The sequence below is a fragment of the Solenopsis invicta genome, chromosome 15, assembly GCF_016802725.1.
Source record: "Solenopsis invicta isolate M01_SB chromosome 15, UNIL_Sinv_3.0, whole genome shotgun sequence".
Classification (NCBI taxonomy): domain Eukaryota; kingdom Metazoa; phylum Arthropoda; class Insecta; order Hymenoptera; family Formicidae; genus Solenopsis; species Solenopsis invicta.
Window position 1 is genome coordinate 9,737,056 of NC_052678.1, and position 22,725 is coordinate 9,759,780.

Below are 22,725 nucleotides of genomic sequence, written 5' to 3' on the forward strand. Positions count from 1 at the left end.
TCTTGTTCCACTGCAATTTTCCTGAATATACAAGTGATTAACTCCTGGAGATATATAATTACACAGGAAAAACATTAGTTTCAAATTATAACTAATATATTCCATTTAACAATTATTGTTTCATATATAAGCAAGAAGTTATATTAAAATAATAATAATCTTGTGGATATAAGTTAATCTTCTTTAAAGAATTTAATTATTTTAAATTTCAGTAAAATATATTTTTAATTTTTCAATATTATAATGATCACCTAAAAAGCACAATATGATTTCATAATAATAATATTTAAAAAATTCCAATTCTTGATTATTTCAAGATATTATTTTCACGAAAATTATCATTGAATAATAAGATATATTTTTTCTGGATAAAACTATAAAATTTTTTCTTGCAAGTAACGCTTATTTAACGTTACAGTCTCAATTTAATATTTATTGACATTTCGAAAATAAAGATATTCTCAAAAACAAGTATGTTCTTTTTTTTCAATGTAGATTTAGGCATATTTAATATGTTCTCTAAATCTGAAATTAAAGGTTTAGAATTCACGTTTAAAAAATAAAAATTGCTAAAGTGCGACAATAATTCTTTTTTGTAATTCTAGGCGCAGATGGACTCGAAATTGAGAAGATAACCGATACATCAAGTATGGCGCGACCAGCCAATGTCAATACGCGCACCATCACATTAATCATCCAGGCAACATCCGTTTCGGATTCAACCCCAAAGCGAATCTCTATCTGGCAATCAGCCAGTGTGCTCGTGAAACATCTACTTTGTGTAGAGAACGACCACGTGTGAATACTAAATGCCTATACCAATATATATTTGTTCCTTTTTTTAATGTCTTTAAAGTTTCATTTATACTTATTAAATTTATATATTGTATACTTTATCGTAATGAATAAAATACGTAATAAAAGTGCAATTATACTGTTCGATCATTTTACGTCAAAACAAGGCTGCATTAAATACAGCGGATGCTACTCGAAACGTGTGCAAGTGTAATTATTAACTACAATAGAGATGAGATAAAAAGGTAGAGTGGAGTAAGAAATGGCATTCTCTCGTGAGTGCCAGAACGTGGAACGACCAGAAATAAAATTTATCACGCCGGATTCTCAAGCAATGTACTCGCGAGGCAAGGCACTTTTCCGCACCTGCGCGCACGTAACGCGATTATATGAAACTTTTTCGACGATGATGTTTTGAGACGCGCTAGGAGAGGGTGTCAAGATTTTGTCGCGAATCCCGAAGCACGCTGTTAGCCGTGAGAGTGAAACGGAAGGGGGGACGTCTAAATATTCGAGTTTGGAAGAATATTATTAATCGTCAGTGTGTCCGTAATATCCGTTATACCTTGCTCCCGCGAGAGATCGCGAAAAGTTATTAATCTAGTAAACGGAAATTTGACGGCAACATTACGGAAAGCATTTGTAAGTTTCTTTGAGGATGCCGATGTCGAGAATATCAGGCCCAGTACTTTCCTCGCGATGATGCATCGTTCTTCGCATTTTCTTCAAATAAATATCACTATGGTTGCAAAGTTGCATTTTTAAGGCTCTGCACATCAGTCATGAAGGAATGTTAGATATTAGGAACAGGAATTGGAATTTTAAAATCAATTTCCCCAATAAACACTATAGATAAATAATAAGTTGTGTTGTGATTAATACCCATTGTGCGTTACATTCAATACTCATTAAGGAAACTGATTCTAAAATTTTAATTCTTATTCCTGATATCTGATATTCCTTCAGTGTGCATAAGTTACATGCACAGGGCATGCTCCGAGGAGGAGGAAGTGATTTTACTAATACAAAAATGGATCAAAAGAGTAAAATAAAATTTTGTTACATTTTGATTATCGCAATGGTCAAGTTTAACATATGCGATCGCAGTTCAACTTGTGTCACTCATCTCGCAGCAAAGAGCCCGTAATGTTGATCGACATCGAGTAGATCTATTGATGCACCACGTAATGGTATTACGGTGCCACTTTATGTTGTTCGAGCGTGTGTAATCGTCGTCATGTTCGTCGACGTCCAATCGACAGGGTAAGCATTGGAAAAGAGTCCCTCGTCCGTTTTCAAGATAAACGTCAGAACATCCACAACATTTTTGTGCTGGAGTGCCAAAGTGCTGTCACCCTGTGTTTCATATCGCACGATTCTGATCGATACTTCCGTCCCGGTTTCTTTTCTTGCTTACAGGATTCCAAAACTTTCATTGCAATAAAAACAAGTACAGTACAACGAATAACTATAGTGCCACACTTTCACATGCGTTCGTATATGTAACCGTCATTCAGAAAGTAAATTGCGAATAAGATTATATAAAAGAAACGTAAACATTTTTACAGTATTTTCTTTACAAAAGCTTTACAAAAATTTTCTTTGGAGAATAATTAAAATTAATACGAAATGTATTACGTTTATTCAAATTTCACTTTTTATCTCTCTATTTTTCATATATTTTTATATAATTTCCATTTTAATGACTTGAATTTCGCGATTCAGTTTTTTTTTAACTTGAAAGCAATAGGAAAGTCGATGCCAAAAATCCTAGTCCTCTTCAACGAGAATAATGAAGACAAAATTATCACGAGGAATAATAAAACATCAAATATATAGATAACGAATACTTGGGACGAGAATATAAGTACAAATATCGATCACGGTACTAGAAACGAAATTTGGCGGGCGATACTCACGCCAAGGCCTAGCGCTATCCTCGTATCGAAATCACAGACGTTTCATCTCGAAGAAGAGAGAAAAAGACAAGGGAAAAGAGGGAGTTGAGATCTCTTCCCGGGATTATTTCCATTACGGAAGATTGTAGTCAGCACGCTTCGGGTCACGTCGATCGAAATCAGATGCCGACACGACGAAAGCGACGTCCAATGTCGTAACGTCACTGCATCGTGGCGAATAATGTATTATCATACAATTATCCAAATTATACAATTATACTTGAGATTGAGCTTATCGCACACGTGCGTGCGTAAATGAGAGGGAGAAAAAAGTGACGAGGTCTAATCGTTCAAGATTATTGATACGGAAAATCGATGATGTTACACGTGCCACCTTATACGCCCTATTCCCCATAAGCGGCGTGATCGATATGCCAAACTTCGACTGCAACTGCCCGATAATATTCGCCGAAAATAGGGAGAGAAGACGAACGAGTTTGCGAAGAGGGTTGCTGGAATAATGACAAGTCTTATAACAATGTATTAAGCGAGATTACTGTGGAAAGCGGACAAAGGGCGACGGTATAGAGGGCGTCCAGGAAGGACAAGCGCCCGATAAGTTAGAGAACGCCAGAGTTGCGTAAGCGCGTGTATCCGCAAGTGTGTGTAATCCTTTCCGGAATAATTATTCTGTATTTTTACACATCTGTTTTCTTTTCCTGAATAAACCTATTTTGTGACTAACATCTCTACATTACTTTCACCCGCTTTTATTCGCTCGCCGTGCGTTAGGAAATAGATCCGGTCTCTATAATATATACTCGTATATACGCGAGAAAAAGATATGGTTCGAAAAATGAAGCGTAAATTCCGTATTCAATTTTGCAAAAGTTTTGCTTTCGTTCTTCCGTATAAAAATAACTCTTTGATCGATTATTCTTTCATTTTATTTAAAACATTTTGGAAAATTTTAAAATTGTACGTAACACAGAATACTGCAGAAAATATAGAAACCTTTAAAATATGACGTTTCATTATAAAATATCAAGTTATTAAAAATTTTATTGACGTTATGAATTTCAAAAATAGTGTCTAAAATATCTTTTTTCAACGCAGAAAATTAATTCGTTTAAAATACAAGTGTAGAAACGTTACATAGAATAGAGATAAAATGATCGATTAACGATAATTGAGAGAAAAAAATCTCGAAATCATCAGCTTGTTACGTTAAAAAAATTCCCGCGCGTCCTTTCATTCTCTACGACTTCTAATTTTCTAAAAAAGAAAAAAACTGCTTTCGTTGCACTCTCTTGAGCAGACTGGTGCTCAATTATCGCGAATAGAGCAACGATTTTCGACAAGAGTCGTGGATAGTGACAAATACCCTTCCAAAAAAAGTGAGCAAAGCGAACGTGGCGTAACGAAGATTCCTGGACGTGTTTTTGGCTGGCTGGACCAGAACGAACCAGGCAGGAGGTTAAAAGGGCGAGAAGCAAGGCGAGGCGAGACGAGGCGGTCGACTCAGCCGCTCGAAACCCAGATTACTCGAGCGAGATGAAGCCGGATTAAGAGGACAATCGGTGGGCGGGTAGAGACGCGCGCGACCAAGAAATCACCAAACTAAGTTTCCTAGTTTAAAACGAAAACAATTCCTCGAGTCAGGTTAATCTCGTTCACGCGAATAGTCATAAACTGCGACAAGCCACTTTACGATCAAATCTGGGGAGTCGTTTTTCAAAATGAGGACGATGGAGTCCCGGAACAATTTTTGGAAATGGACACGGCTAGAAATTTATTTTCGGTAGGGCGACCCGATGGTACGAAATTATGCCGACGTTATGGGATTGATCGTCCATATTACAATGGTTCACCCCATATAATTGTGGTTCCAGATGCGACATATGGAGGTGTATAAATCACAGAACGGCGTTTAATGTTTAAATTCAACTTTTAAAAAATATCTGTCTCTAACGTGTGTTTAAAGAGATGAGTACAGGTTTTAAAAGTCAAAGTGCCATTGCTAATTATTTTTTGTTAGAGCAAGTAAAATATTAATGTTAATGTCCTATTTTGATCAAATATTAGAGAAATAGATTGCAATTTCGGTATTACATCTACTGTAAATAGATTGATGTTGAAGCCACATATATGTCTCTTCCACTTACTTGTCACTTGTAATTGTTTGATCGATCGGATGTTATTACGTTACAAATATCCAAACACTCGCGCTGCATTTTACTTATTGCTCATAATTGTAATCTAATCAAAATGTGTACGAATATATAAGATACGTTCAAATTATAAAAAAATAATCTAGATTCCATTATAAAAAGTTACACCGGTGATAAAAATTTCAGCAAATTGATGACTAATGATTTTTAAAGCTTCCTCTTTTTCTCTCGCCCTTTCTTTTTCCTTGTCTCTGCATAAAAAAAAAATGCAAATATATCAATTGAAATTTCTAAACGGGAACAGGGTTTGCGCACGTGGCTGAAATGCGCGGCGATGAAATAACCGGAGATCGTAAATTCTGAATCCGTCGCGTCGTTTCGGCAAACAAATTAACTTCGTCCCCGAAAAAACACGCCGTCCGCCAAAGATCGCCCACCCATTGGCGCGCGGCGTCTCACCGCTGTCAAGCTTACGCGGAGTAATACCGTTTGCGCCAATTTTGCCGGTGTTCGCGATTACCGAGCGCGTGATTTATTCGGAAAGGAGGATTTAAATTAATCCGTCAAAGTAGATGAAAGTACCGATCGCGATTCGCAGAGCTAATCTGCACGACTACGAACCGGCCACGGTCTTCTGCAGTGTGTACGAGCTCGTGCCACGCGATGCATGCTATACTTTCCCTCCTAATTCAATTATCGGAGAATATAATACGACGCGGGAAATTTGTGAGTGTTTATTGTACAATCTCTCAATACGTATTAAAATCAATTATTCTAATTTCCCTAAAAACAAGACGACTTCAGCGTATTAGAATTTTTCGTTATTTATGCAATATAATTTTTTTTTAATTAAAATACAATCCCTACAAAATTCATCATTTTATCAAAATGTAAATTGCATTCAAGTAGTTTAAAATCACGCTTTTAAGACTTGATGTTCCAAATTCAATCGGTTATCTATATAATCGATATTTTTCTTTATATGCCTACAGTCTCAGAATTCCTTCAGAGTCACATTTATCTCCATGTATCGCATTGGTTACGTATATAATTCTATTTATGAGTATAAATTTTAGTGGAAGTGTTAACAGCATTATGAATATAAACTCACAAGCATTACTGGTTTAGGTAACATTGAGAACGGTTTCCAGTATCAAAAGATATCAAAGTGATCATGCCTCTCACGCGATAGATAATATAATCAAAGCGTTATAAAAAAAAACAAATTCCAATATATTATTTGTCATTTAAATGATACAATAAGTGATCTTTTTGTACGATAAAATAACAGTAAAAAATTAATATATACGTCGGTACTATTCTCGTTCAAATTGAAAACTCGCACATTTCTGAAATTTTTTTTTATACACATTTCTGTTAAACGTTTCTAAAGTTTCTTTTGATTATACAATACATTAAGCTAAAAATGAAAATCGATACCAAAAAAAATCTTTCCTAAGGTCCTGTAACGTAAATTTTTGACAGAACTTTCCGGCCAATTCCTCTAACGACGTTCTCCCAACTATTTCGTAGTCCCGTCCCTTCCGTAACCGATCTCCAGCCTCGTTTCCGTCGGTGCCTACGTCGATTAACTCCGGAATTGAATTGCCGCGGCAATGAAATCAAGAGAATCGAGAAACGGAATGAAGGGAAGGAGATCGTGCCGATAAGAAAGAAGGCTGAGATTCAGCGAGAACATTTTCGCGGAATTATCGACCGTCATCAAAAGTAAACGTAAAGTTAATTTTTATGTTCTTCTGAAGCCTTTTACACACAAAATCTTACGCATTTTTGGCTAGGTTTATTTTACCGCCTTTTGTACGTTCTGCGAAAGAGTCTTTTGGAAGCAAAGACTTGGGATTCCATTTATTTTCAGATTAAAATTAATTAAAAAAAAAAGAAATAGCAGATACGATACTCGTAATTGTTTCAAAAACGTAACAGAAACACGTATCATTATTTGCGTGATTGTACAAAGTGAACACGAAGCATCGCGATGCTATCAAACTTTAGATATAAATTTCTGTGAAATATCGCAGAAGTGCGACAGTGATTGCAATATGATTATGATAAATTTACATAGGATGAATAAATAAAAACAGTTTAATATAATTACGTTTTTATGTAAAATGATATTTCAATCAAATCTGTATGGAAATTAAATCTAAAAAAATCAATAAATTTGCAATTGTATTTTAAAGTCTTATATAAAATAAATGACTGTTTAAAAAAAATACTGAAATATTATTTTAATATTTTAATATTAAAAGTCATTTATTGGTTCATAACTGATAGAGTGATCTTATGTACTTTTACGTTATTAATTCAGCTAAAAGAAAAGAATCATTTAAGTATTTTTAATGGTAGGTTTCATTATCTAAGCCACAAATTACTGCGCTTGAGAGCACGCATTCAAGAACGGCGTTCAATTCACCTTTATCACATCATTAATTATCACATCGTTCTAGCTGCATAGTTTATACTCTCCGCGGCGTTTAGTACTTCGGAATCCGAAGATGAAATAGATTCTCTTCCGACGAAGCTCTCTCTTGTCGCGTGATATATAGCGACAGTGATAGCTGTTGCAACGACTTCGCCGCGTGGTAATTCATCTACAGTCCGTTTCATTGTTGAAGATCGAATTATTCATTATTCAAGGTACGGCGAATCTATCCGAAACGTTCTCTCGTGCTTTTATTCATTATTGTTCGTTATAAATGAAACATCTCATTTCGCGAGACAGTAATAAGTGATATTTATGACAAGCTGAGATAAATATTTCCAAGATTCAACTAATAAGCAATCAAATTTTTTGCGTCTGCAAAAATATAGAGTATAATAATATACTAAAATATCTGCTATAATATAAAATCAGGATAATTTCCTATTTTCTTTCTAAATAATGCATGAGGATAAAATCATTTTAAAGTACATATTAAATCTTTTGATGTAAAAATGGCATCAAAGCTTGCATTGGTGGTCTCTCAAGCTAGCTTTAATTTGATTTCATTTTATATAAAAGCATATGCGGCCGGAGTTATTGCGCTGCAATATCAATTATCATCGTTGTCATAATCCAATTAAAGAGTGCGTAATAAATACGACATGACTTGTAAAAAGAAAACTTTCCGGAATATGAGATTTGTTTTAATTAATATAAACTAGAACGATATAAAATTGCGCCCATTTAATTTAATGTAAAATATTTGTTCGACAGAGATGTATGAGACGTGCGGAATACAATGGTCATTTTGAAAGTTTGCTCATCGAATTTCGGAAGAGTACATTATATAATATTATCGTTGAACTATGCAAGATGAATATTAAACGAGCACAATCCACTCGCATTTCTACTTTAATAACATCATAGATATTACGATATCGCGCGATATTACATTCCTTATCGTCTATCTTTAACTTTTTAATTTCTGGCACCACAGACCCAAAAAATAGCCAATATCATGAATAAATTTTTTACATTTGATATAAAAAATTATTGAAAAATACGCGCGCGCAATAAAAATCAAAAGTAGCATTACATAAAATAATGTAAATTTAATTACAAAATTAAAGTTAATTAATAATAAAATGCAAAGTAATGTGAGAAACGCACGACAATATGGGCAATCAAGATAACTTGACACATTTTTCTTCTAAATAGTGCATGAGGATGAAATCATTTCGAAGTATGTGTTAAATCTTTCGATGTGGAAACATATAATATCGAAACTTGTATTAGTCTTTCAAGCTAGCTTTAACTTGGTTTCATATAAAAGCAGTATATACGGTCGTGGAAATTTATGAAAGTTTTTCATATTTAAAGTGAGCAGCTTACAGCATTCAATTATTTTTATTTATTTTGAGATAACGCCAATGAGGAAGGGGGGGGGGGCTGGCACGCCACACACACACCCTCTGAGAGTACCGAGTTGGCTAATAGAATATTTGACCGGAAGGGGGAAAAACGCAGTCGCGTACGCAAACGGTACGCGCTTCGGCGACAATAAAAATGATTAATGTTTCGACGCTAATTGTAACGTACGGCAAACCATGGGGTATGAGACTAATTCATTAATTGTAGCACCCTTTCATCCGCATACGCACGAGCCCCGCATACGCGTGTCTCTGCTCGAAGGAAAACGCGCTAAATAAAATGGGCAATTTGTCTGCGATAAACGACTGTTATCTCACTGAAAACATTATTTTTTTGAAATAAGAGGACTATATACACTTACGAGACCTCTTACACTTATTGTTAGAGAAAAATATTTGGTATTTGTGACTATAATTGCGTGGTAAAATAATTATAGTTAGAAGCTCTATTTTTATAGTTATTATTGCTACGGTGTTAGTAATAATAACTTTATGTTCAAGTTCTACCAATTATAAAAAAATTTTATTATAAATTAATTAATTTACTATATTAATATTAAAATTAATTTATTTACAGTACATTAATTTTAAATATTTTAAATATAGTAAATTAATAAACTGCTCTAAATTTTAAATGTTATTTAAATAATGGATGAGCATAAAAAGTAGCTTAAACGGTTGATTTAATCATCTCAAACAACATGTATATCTTAAAAATCAGTATTTAAAATTTTTATTTGTTTTTATATTCAATCTTCATGATCGGCGAGAAGCTATTCCAATAATTCAATATTTAAAAATTACATTTTCCTTCATATTTATAAAAAATCAATCCTACAATAAATCCTGTAAAATCTTATCTCTTATTTATATATGTATAATTATATATTCTTATAAAAATTGAGGATACCTTCTACTAATTTATCCTTTAGAAGAATTTCCTCTAAAATTAAAAAAATCCCGAGAATACAATTTTTTAGATGCATTTACTAAGTGGACAATTAAAATCCTCGAAGAATAAAGGTTACTTGATATAAAAATTTAATCTAACATTTAACCTAAATTGTTGGTATCACGCAAACATCTCGCATGAAAGCAAATATATATACGCGTATGTAACATACATACGTATGTAATGTGATAATAGTTTGACTTTGCTGAGAGAAAATGAAATAACATCGTTTGTGTATGTACAAATATTCAGTATCGTTTGTCCTGAGAATTTTAACGATTTTTGAAAATTGCACAGCGCGAACTGAATAAATAATCGGCAAACTCTGTACAATGAGTTCCTGTTTCTAAATATTTGGCCGAGAGACGTTTTTAACGCCGTACGTTTGTACGCCGATCATTCGAATTTGCCGAAGGTTTTATCGAATGTATTTTGATTCCGCGTGGCGCAAACTGAACAAATAGCCAAGTTTCGGTATGATCTGTGCGTTGATTTCTCTTCTCCGAAGTATTTGTCTGAAGGATTTTCGACTAAAGTCGTAAAAATAAAGGTAAAAAAAAGGGCAAGGGTGCTGCGTAAAGTCGGGCTAACGAACGAGTTCGAACGACAGACTCACGTGGACTGAAAATTGTAAAAAAAAAGCGGGAAAATCTCTCTGCGGTCTTACGTACGACCAACTAAACGTGAATTCAGCCTCATCTTGTTACGACATAATGGACTAATTGGCGCGACGCGATCGCTCCAGCGGCGTGACGGTTTAATTAGGAGATGCTATTGAATGGACGGTAACGGATATGGAAATAGTACTAGTGGTACTAACCTCGAGAAAGGACGCTTGCCGCTCAGCTGACGACGCTGTCACGTGATACCAACGCTCTTCCGGCGAGTTCTCACGGATGAAGCCAAGGTGACAGAATTGCGAGAATTACGAGGGCCACTCATGTGTAGAATGCTCGCGCGGCAGCGCGAGATCGAAATGATCTCGCGAATCGAATCGCGAAACACAAAACGACATCGTAACGAAGGAAAGTAAAGAAATATCCAGTATCTTCGCGAGCGACTACATTGTGGGACACATGGATGTTGTCGCACAGAAAAATTAATCACATTTCACTTGCCACGATATATTCTCGCAAATCAACAGTCACAGGTTTCCTGCCCATAATTACCCAAGTTACAAAACGATCAACGGATAATCAGTTCGTATAATTGCGATGATCGATCGATGGGTTGATTAATCGCTCGATGATCGCACTTGCGTTTATCAAAATCTCTGCGTTTCTCCTTCGAGCGAGACTTCAGCGTGACTTCGACTTCGCGTACTAACTTCCGTGACCTACCGATCAACAAACTTCGGCGTGAAATCGGCACCGAAGATCCCTCCAAGACGGCGTCCCGACGACACGCGATTTCTCTCTCGCCTACGAATGTTTTCGACCAGACTGACTGTGGCGGTGCGACCGCGTGGCAGAGCCTTATACGGGCTGGCACGCTCACCCCCACTCAGTCAACTGTCTCGAACCACCCCCGCCGCCAGTAACCTTTGGTTCGCCCCAACACGAGCGTTCGCCCGTATCGCCCTTCAGGTACACGACGTCTCAAAGTTATCGGCCATAAAGAGCACGAAAGCAAGGTTTCTTAACCCCTAACAGATGTTATCTTCTCTCTCATTCCCGCGTTTTCGATAAGGAATTAGGTACCACGAATTTTTAAATGTACACATTGTTATCTTTACGATATATATGACACGAGAGATTACAATGAAGACAGAAATTAAATTTAACTGATACCGGTTGATTTCTCAAATTTTGTCGAAATTTTTCTGAGAATTCCCGAATTTTTAATTTATTCCAAATTTTTAATAAAATTAGAGAATTTTTTAATGTAACTTTAAAATAAATTTATTTTATCATCAGCGTTTCTTAATGTTTTTTAATCTCAAAAAACTATTTGAGTTTTAAATATTAAATTTTAAAAAGTATTGACAAATATAATATAAATTAAATGACATATAACGATCTGTCTGCAAGCTCACTGGAAAAGTACAGAACTCGAAAGGTGACACACAATATTAATTAATGAAACAATAAGAAGTATAATTATTATTGTGAATTATCTACATATATGTATATAATAAATTATATATTACGTATTTATGCAAAAGGAATTAATATTAAGTTACATATTAGTTGTAATGTACGTGAATGTGCATGTCATGTAATATTTATTGCTAATCGATTGTCAATACTTTGTATTATCAAGAAAAAAATAATAAAAATAATAATTTTGTCAAAAAGAGATAAAATTTAAATTTAAAAACATAATTTTTAAAATTTTCCCGAGTATCAATAAAATTTTATCAAAAATCCATAATTTTTAAAGACAAAAAAACCCTGAAAATTTCAAATTTTCCCGGTTTTTCCTGCCAGTAAACACTGTGACTGGAAATGTATAGAGAATTAATATAGAAAATTAGTTTCGAGTATTATATACATATCGAAAGAAAATTACATACCATCACAATGGCTTCGTATAATGCAAATGAGAGATATTAAAAGATCTGATGGAAAATTATAACGCACGTAATGTGCAATAAATATTAATGTGTATATGTTAAGTAAACGTTATTTTAAAAAATTCTGAATGCTTTGGCATTCGAATATTTGAAAGAAATTTGAAAGAAAGATAATTTTATTTCTTTGTGTTATTATTATGTTACTATTACACATTTTATTAAAATTAGAAGAAATAAATGTTTCAAAACAAAATATTTAAAACTTTTCATATAACATGCTACAATTTACATTAATTAAAATTTTATATTTGACGTATCAAAATATCAACAATTTGTCAATAAATAATTAACTTTTTTTAAATAAATAACCAGTTTAATACCAATATTATTTCTTCAATAAAGAATCATCTATTTAAAGCATCGACAACTTTTATTTACCATCATGCCCTTTGCAATAACTACTAACTGAAAGTTTGTGAAAACATACAGATTCAGTAAACATCAGTCTAAAATAAGTGACTTCTCGCAAAGTTTTATTCTCAAAATACAGTCAACGCTTTCCTGCATGATATATTATGTTCGTTATAAATCGCTTTTCGGGGGAAGCTGTAGGAAGCTATCTCTGCTTTCGTCAGTTCCGAGATGCTCGGTATACATGGACGGAGAATCGCGATACTACGGTTGTTTGCAACTCGTGCAAGGGGCTGCAAAATGCAACCCCTAACGTGCCATTTCGGCAAAATATGGCAGTAGTTTTTACTGAGCATAGTACGTGACTGGTGTAAGTCGGAAGTAAGAGGATAAAGAAACGTAATAACGCGGAAACACAGTAACGTAATAATGCGGATTTACGCATATCGCGGTAAATTATGTTTGCACGATGACAGTAAAATTCTCTCGATGTTTGGATGTTCGTATCGATTTAGTATAAGCAAAGAAACAAATTATTTGATAACCGTGGGAAAAATTTTAAATAATAACTGATATATAATTGATAGCAAAAATAATCCCTTTTTTTATAGGTCAATGATTCTAGAACTCGACACTGTAAAATTAAATATAAAAAATTCTTTTTACGTGTATGTAAAATTTTTTTTAATAATAGATAATTGAATGATCGACCTTTAATTCTAATTAGATGAGCGTAAGTAATTAAAAAAATGCGATGATGCAATAAACAGTGAAAAAAGTGATCTTCGACAATAAATGGCCAATGCGCAGGAATGCGCATGCGGTGTGAAGAACCAGGAATTTCATTATAGTATCACTGAATTTCCAACAAAAGCGGCATTGGATCTGCCACGTTCGCGTAAATAAACAATGAGCTGTCGATAATGAAGCGTTCGATTCGCGCTGCATACGCGCGTACACGCGTGCAACGCGTGATCGTAACGTGTTGCAATTATACATACATAGCAACATAAAACATTAACAATATTAACCAAAACGTTTGATACCGCAGCTAGGATGTAATGACCCGTAAGCCACTGGATTAAACAGCATTAGTATAATATAACATGGGTTACAATGCACTAATTGTGTCAAGAACGTGACAGGAATCAGCATCAAGAGAATGTAAATGGCGATATCGTTATATCACGGTCGTTTCTGCAGGAATACAACGGCGTAGCTGGTTGCCACACTTTTTCTCCACAGTTTCTGAGCAAAACTTTCTTCCTGTTTTGTTTCATTTTTAATTTGTTATTACGGTGTGAATATTTCATACAAATTATATTTCTTCTATATAACGTTTTTATATTATAATGGAGAACTTACAGTCGAGGAAGTTAACATATTCTCTCGATCATTCGTCCCACCCATCTTCGTTGAAGAGAGCTCGCTCATCGAAGCACACGTGAAAAAAAAAAGTCACAATTCGATAACGCTACTAATTGACCAAAATCCTTCGGATTGCGTAACGGAAGTAATCGATGGTAAATAGCGCGAATACGTTTTCTCTCGCCAACGGGAGCACGTGCATAGAATTAGGAATTAGGTATTAGGTTAAATTACTCCGCACCGTGCAGAACTGATTGATGATGATTTCCGGTTTTCGCGATTGGCAATCTTTATTTCGCCGTAACTACGACTGTGTCTTTTCTCATGGAAATACGAATGTTAATCGCGGTTATAGAAATATCACGTTCAATGGAAACAATAAAAGCCGCTGTCCAATTAAACGCTGGAAGGTACGCGCATTACAAGTTAATTAGTTGCAATTATTATTTCAATTATAATTGTGCGATTAAATGCTGAACGCACACGGGCGCTATTAATCGTGGTTAATAATACACCGCGTGAATAACACTCGAGCTGCGAAATTCCACTTCGATCCCTTCTTTGCGAAATTGTTTACGCGATGTGAATAATGCCCCGACTATGAAATTCCACCTCAATGTTCCTTCCTGTGATATTCAAACGGCATTCGCGCGACGTAAACAATTAATGCCGTTACGCGTTTGCCTTAATTAATGTTTTTCTTGTCTCTCGGATAGAAATTACACGTCAAATGTAGCTCGTCTCGCGAAAATTGTTGTTTGCACAAACCCTGGATATAAATGCTAACTTTAATTGGCTTTAATAAAACACGTCACCTTTCGAAATCCATTACAAATGTATGTAATAAGTCTCATAAGGGAATTTTTTACACTTCTCTATCGTTTATCAGTTCTTTGCTCCAAAATGGATTTAACCTAAAATATAAAAAAAAAAACTCTGCCTATCCCATTTGGGTAATCCAGCAATTTTTCGACGTTCTTCCGACGTCTGCTATCGATTCCCTTTACCCCGTTTTCGCGGGGCATCTATTAAATGGCGGTGCCATCGCGCCATCGCGTGGAAGTTACGCGGCTCGCTCGGGAGCGGTTAACGCTCTATCACGTCCGCTTCATTTCGGAAGGTATTTAAGATGCACTCGCGTGCCGCGGCGCGGTGAATCACGCACGGTTGTCCGATACCGTAGCGAACGTCGGGCCTCGCATAAGTTTTGCGGCACGATTCGCGCGCTCCACGGTGGAACAACTGCGGCTCTTCGCTATCTGGTCCCGCGTGCCACACTTCAGCTTCGGTAACGCGACCGTTCGCTTCCCCTCTTCCTCTTTTCTCCAAACCGGAAGTTGTCTTTGCATGCACATCAGCCCCGGGGTAGTACGTTCAGAAATTAACGATTCGGTATCCGACAACGCGAGCCAAGACGTACCGCTTTTCGTTGGACGGGAAACGGAGCAACGACCCCTCTTTGTTACGTGGACACGATTGAAAGAAATTAATTAACGTTGCATCCTCTAGATGTCGGAATATAGAACGTTAAACGCAAGAGAATCTATTTAACAATATACTTTTTTTCTATGGCAAGCGTATTTAAAGCCCATCTCATTCTTTAACGTTACAACCGTTATTCCGAGAAGTTGTAGTTGCGTACACGCCTTCCGTCGGCAAAGTTTCGCTCTCGTCGTTCAAAGCTTTAATTTTCACGGACGAGGGAAAGAGCCCGCCTTTATTCCGCGATCAAAAGAAACACTTTTCGCGGCCGGCTGATTCAATTATCGTAAACTAGTCCACAAAAGTCTCGACGCGATTCGTTCCAGTCGATTCAAGCAATAGGCACGAACGCGCCAAGTTTCTCGCTTACTTGCGTCACTTTATTTATCGATTGTTTCCTCTAATCTCCTTCACACTCTCACTTCTTCTTACTTCGCATTCCGACTTACAAATTGACAATTTTCTCCCACGGCTGTTGAATTATTCACAGAAAAATCGTCCTAACTTCAACGGTGTACTCGATGCGCTGTAACATGGAAGCGGATGCACTGTGAGTGCACCACACTAATTGCTGCTTCTCTAGACACTCAGAGCAATTTGAGTGAACGTTTTAACGAGTAGCATCCGCATCGCTTTGCAAGTTTAAAGGCTACATGTCACTCGGGATCTACGGAAAATTAGCACAACCGACATAGCGCGTGTACATTACGTAATGAAAAAAAGCAATTCGATCGTTTGAGAAAAGAAAGATTACAACGATCAAATTTTACTTTATAATTTTTCTATTCCGTGTAAATTTGGGTCGTGCTTTTTTTTTAGCAGAGAGATTAAGATCGTGCTATCACCGTCTCGGACTTCTTGCAAAGTCTCGGATACGTTTGTAAATTAAACCGCTTCGAAATAACTGACAATATGACTCATCGTAAGATTCTTACATCGCTGATTTTGCAATTGTACGTCTTTATAAAAGTCGGCTGTAAAAAGTTTCTTAAAGTGTCATGTATTATTACGAACCGGGAAAGTATATCCATCCAACATGAATACTTTACTTTTAAAAAATATGCGTTTTCTTGCCCACCTCTCATTAAATTTAAACTTCACATTACGAATTTAATTAATAATACGTCTTCCCTATGCTCATTTATTACACTGGTGCAATTGTCAAACAAATTTTTTAAGAATGTTCATTGGTCGCAGGATAGAGAAGTCCTCGAGAGAGTTTCTAGAAATCTTCTAATTCCTGTAGTCAACTAATATGTTTGAATTTATCGGGCGACAAATGTAACAGTATCCTTAGATTTTCTTTGCGAAAATCTGCGATTGCAATAATGAAAATGAATCCACTGCACTTTGCACTTGCATTACAGGTTTCATAGTTCAAAGGACAATATGGGCGTATCCGATCCGATATTTAAAGAGGAAAAAAAAAAGAAACCGAGACGTCGACGTCCAGAGACTTTTTATCTTTTCAATGCGGCTGATTTACACATTCTACGTGACAAACACGCTTCCTCCTGGCGATGCGTACGGCGACCGTACGTAATGCAATAAACGACGGTCGACCCGACGGGGGTCGCCCTGTGGACATTAGGGTTGTATTTCACTCGTTGATGTAGTTGGCTCGCACAATTCGCCCCGCTATATATAAATGCTACCGTACACATATTTTACACCTATCTATACCGCCAACTATATTTAGCTATATTTGCGCACATGCAAAATCGACCGTTAGGTACATTTATACTGGTGCGAATTTTCTCGCTAAAACGTGCTCCAATTCGCAGCAGCACGAAATGTTCCCGACACGAAGATAATGAACCGACTATCCGTCTATGTCCTACTTCTTCGTTCGGGTTCTATCTGTATGCAAAAATGCGGACCTTGTCATTTATAAAAATTAAACCGCAGATAGGCGCACCGCGTGCGCTTTTTCAGTCTGACTATATCAGTTTTAAAGTTCTTCAACTTCTCAGTTCTTCTTTATAGTTACGATTATAAATGTACAAGATATAATAAATATTTTTTTATGAATTTGACATTTATTTGATAAAATTTACTAGGTAAATTTTTCATCATTTATATACCAACTTTTCTTCCATTTTAAAGTTAAAATTGAAAACATTTACGTACGCATCATATTAAGATCTGTTTAAATTATTGCATTATTTATTTGGATTAAAAAAGAAATTTTTCCTCTCTATTTATATAGTTTCGACTTAATTGCAGCGTCTTGTAAAACAAAAGAATCCAAATGTTGTATATTATCGGTAATAGAGAAATCGAATAATATAGCGGTAAGTCTAATTTCCGGCATCGCGAGATCCAGCTTGATTGCCAGACAAGCGACATAATGGCGACGTCACAGGACAAATGGCCATTTATTCAAGGTTGACAGATAAGCTGCCTCAAGGCTTCAAGGTTTGAGCGATACCATGTGATTAATCGTCTTACAATTAATCATCGAGCATTTTTGCTGATAATTAATTGGCCGAACCGGAGTATTGATAGTTGGACAAATGAAGCGAGAATGTTTTAGGTTTCATGCAACAATCTCTTAATCGCTGAGTCATACTTTTGCGTTGTTAACTCACTAGAATAGATGTTCCGATATTTTCTTGTTCTTTGACGTGAGAAAGATGCAAAAAAAGGGAGTCGTGCTTTTAAAAAGCGAACAAGCGGATCGACGAAGCATATCTATGTTTATGACAATAGAATCAACACGCAAATGTAAGCCGTAACATCATATAATATACTGTTACCCTTGGCACATTCCAAGTATCTTTCATGCAAGATCTTTTTTCGTGTTCGTAACCCAGTTATTAAATTATCAGGTTCTTTATCGAGCATTGTCTTATTTGAACCCATAATGGCTACATTAAGCTTAAGAATCTAAAGTTCAGTTTAATGTTATATAAAATGCGATTGAGTAGACTGTTCAACTGCTCCTTAATGAGCAAATAATTTCCAATTATTTTTTATTGCGATAAGTTTCCGATAATCTTTTTATTATTATGAGATTATAACAAGACAATTTTTTATCACGTCTATTCTTTTTATGTATACGCGAGATACAGCGAACAACTTTAAACAACGACCACCGAGAAAGAATTGCCTATACATACCTCGAAAGTTATCAGTTTGAACGTACGTAGCTTAGACACAGACTAACGTGCATCGCGGTCTGACGTTGAAGGACATGTCATTACTCTCTGTCTCGATTTCTTGCCCCACCGCATGCACGACTACTTGACTTCTTGTCGTACGCGGCATGTTCTGCTGCCTCGCATGTTCGCGCATTCTCGGCGAATTAATTACTCGTTTGTACTTTCCGAAAATTACGCGGTTTTAAATGTAATTTTTTTTCTCCTCCCAACGAAAGGGGGAGATTAGATTTACTGCGCGGATAAAGAACTGCAAAAATTACGAGCATTAAAGTCTTATAAAAGTGTAATCTTGTTGTGAAGGAAATCCGCAATTAAGAAAGCGCTTTTGAAAGTACTTTCCTCGGTTAACGCGACTCGCATCGCTCGCAGTTGAAGCCATTATTACCTGCCATTATTTATATATTTGTAGCTAAAAAAATCGATCTTACTGATCCGCAGAATGCGTTGTCAAAATATACGACAGTTACGGCACATTCTGTATACAATTTTTGCAAAAATAGCAAAACCAGTATTATTTCAGACAGTTGGTTACCGTTATCATGCGCGAAAGAAGTTTCTCAGTTGTTTACTTACCTTTTTGTAACGCGTTTTGCCGCCTTCTCTTTTCCTTGTTGCAAAATGCCTCTTGCTGTCTGCAGCGTGCACTCCTGCAAGTTCATCGTCTGTAACATAAGAAATCGGATTATTAGACGGTTTGTGGTCATAAATTTAAGAAGCCATTAAGTCTCAGTTTATAGAAGCGAACAGAGTTATTATACAAGTTATGACATCTGCATAGAAGAAGAAAGAGGGGAATAATTTTAAACGTTTTTCAATCGCAATGAAATAAGTATTTGTTATTATTATTAATAAGTGGGGGATGAATTAGAATCTATATGACTCAAGGTCGAAGCCCGGTAGGAAGGCGAAGCGGCTAAGGCGCCGTAATTCAGTAGTGCAGCAGTATGATTAGGCGAACGTATCATAGTCCTTCGCGGGGTAAATCATTGCCCGCAGATTGAACGAACTTGGTGTACAGGCGTACGGTGTACACGTCTATTTTTAAGGTGAGCCCACGGCGAAACGAGATCGATTATCGCGTCGGACGGCTGGCATGCGAGGCAACCATTGCAAGCCCTTCCTTCGGCATCAGGACCTTCGTCCCGATCGCGAGACGATAATTTCTAAATTAAGCCACCGAGTCGCCACCCGGCTCACGAAGCGCGCCTTTCAGTTTCGGCATCGTCACGTTATTAACGCTATATCCTGCTCGTCTTATCCACTATATACGGCCCGGCTCAAATTGCGTGCTAAATCAGTGCAATATTTGCCTGGCTTTCACTGTCATCGAATTACTTATTTTTAGAATGAATCGCATCACACGCCGCGAATAACAGAAAAACGGTGCGCTGACGAGTGTTTCAGATTTTATAGAAAATTCATCATTATTCATAATTATCATTTTATTAACTTACTAGTATGCAGATAGGCTCGTATAAATTTTTCCAATTACGTATGTAAAATTATTTATGACTTGTAAGGTACGTTACCAAAAAAAGATCCAATTATTCGCAAAAAATGCGAAATATGGCATGATAAGTAATGCAATGTTAACGAGAGTGCGCACAACTTTCAGTGGGTCTATAAAAAATACAACGACGCATCGTAAAAAAAAAAAAAAAACCGTTTGTACAGAGAAACGCTTTCTCGACAAATGGATCGTGACGGAAAAAGCTCGATTGAGAGGGCTAATACATATTGAATAGAGAGGCAGCAAAATGCACCTCTTCTTGAAAAGACAGAGAACGAAAGATGTGCAAAATATTTATACGCATATAACTAACTTTCTCTTTTAATATGTAGCAACGTTAATAAAGCAAAGCTTAATTAATTAAATAAAAGTAATGAAGCAAAGTTTGCTTAATGTTAAACTTCAAGTTTGATGAAAATTTCATTCATTATTTGTAAATCATGTCTAGTAGAATTTTCACACACTCCATTTTAAATCAAAGAAAATACATAACAAACTAACATTATTATTTTTATTTAAAACATGTAAAATTTAATTTGTGTTTTAATAATTGCGCCGTAATATTGCACTTTCATTAGCCCTGTCTAATTTTCATATTATTTAAATTTCAAGAATTCATTGTTTTACTACATTTGTGACCTTTTTTATTTAAAAACTCTAATCAAAATATTTTTTATACATCTAAAAAAAGATTATCTCAATTTGCAACGTCATTAATCTATAATAAAATCCGGGATATTTAAAAGAAAAAATAGTAAAGTCTGTTCGACAATGGGAGCTGTTAAATTGCTTTGCACAGTCATCATTTCTAAATGAGACACAAAAAGAAAAATTATAACGTTGTTTAGTAGTCGGAAAAAATATATACTTAAGTTTATGTAAATTCCATTGTACTTAAGTTTTGATGACATATTAACTAACTGTTAAATCAATCGTTTGCCAAACATTTTCTAATGAAAAGAGTTTATATTACCTAATTATAAATTGTTAAATCCTGCTCAAGCGCTTAAACTGTTCATGCGATCAAAAATTTAGATACACTAGCCACAAACATTCATTATTGTTTATCGCGATTTTTCACACGTGTTATATTCGCCTTGATCGCATTTGATTATGTCGTTACTCGCCTTATCCAGTGAAGTCGGGAACGGAAAGTGGACGATGTTAAAGATCGCAGTTCTATAAACAAAATGTCATCTATTTTGGTCGTTGTTGTCCCGTGAGTGTCGATATTTAACCTTTAATGTTCCTGCTTTCTTGTAACGTAAATACACCTGCTCGTGTGTACCGCACAATCTCGAGTCTCATAAAAATTAAAAATTACCGTCGAGTTTGCAACAACTCAGAAATCACTGACTGAAATAAATATCAGATGCTGCCTTTTGAGGTGACCGATCGTTTTGTGCAGTATTGACCTTATCACGTGCCTTGAAAACAGATGAATAACACGTTTTTCAACTTTAATCTTTCCATTGCTTTTCAAAAAAGATAGAACGTAAAAGTGATTACGCTGATGTACAAAATATAAAGTAATTTAAAACAATCAGTTATATTTTTTAAAATTATGGGAATAAGTAAAAAATTAACAAAAAGTTGAGCAACAAAAGAGAGATGTGATATAATTATTTATTCTTTTTTATATTAAAGCAGAATTAATCGCAGTGTTGGCTGCTTAATTATTGTACAAATTATTAATTTATCTTTAAATGGATCGTGTGATATGGATCGTCAATACATTTCGACGAAAAACTCGAGCGATATGAGGTTTCGATATTCACGAGATTACGAGATAAAAATATTCTATAAGCATAAGGCTGCAAAAAAAAATTTTGTCACGCACAACGCGGAGACCGTCGTGCGAAGTTTCCCACGCGCTTCACGTATAAAATTTCTGGAAAATCGCGGCCCACTACCTTCATCTTTCGTCCTCGTTTGCATACTTGGACGTACCGTTAACTTAAGAGTGCTTTTTCCTCGCTCTCCACTCCTCTTCTCCACCTTTCCCCTCTGTTAGAAATATTAAACCATCGAAAATAGACCATCGACGGCGCGCGCGATACGTCGATAGCATCTTCTTTTATTACAACCCGGAATATTGTAATCATGCGCGACCCTGGCTTATACGATAGCAGATTTTATCGTAGAGTACATTTGAGAAGAACCTTGATACAGCTTAAAGCAAAACCAGGTGTGAGCTGGTGTGAGCATGCTCCAGACATCGCACACACATACATGCACAAGTGCGCATATATACATGTGTAATGTATGCCATGTGTTGATGACTAATTGTAAGTCTAAAAGTTCAATTATTTATTTTCTCTGCTCAATTGATTATCCTAAGAAAGTATTACCTATGTGCTCCTATCCATGTCGGCATTATTCTATATAAAACAATTACAATATAAAATAATAATGTAAAATATTTTAACTCGTCATTACAAGTATTCCGGCTGATAGAAGTTCTATCGATAGAAGTTTCTATAAATTTCAAAGATAATTAAATCATGCTATAATACACTTAATTTTTTATCTAAAATAAAGTAAACCAAGAAAATACAATTATATTAGATCAATTGAATACAACCG

The 22,725-nt window shown here is 35.6% G+C and overlaps 1 protein-coding gene across 1 annotated transcript in view; it reads right to left on the reverse strand.

Annotated features, from left to right (window-relative positions):
* LOC105195391 (pleckstrin homology domain-containing family G member 5) overlaps positions 1 to 22,725 on the reverse strand; it is a 139,922-nt gene that overhangs the window by 112,620 nt on the left and 4,577 nt on the right. The window contains exon 3 of the mRNA XM_039458076.1: positions 19,203 to 19,291. Coding sequence (XP_039314010.1) covers positions 19,203 to 19,291 — 89 coding nt within the window. The remainder of the gene's footprint in view (positions 1 to 19,202; positions 19,292 to 22,725) is intronic.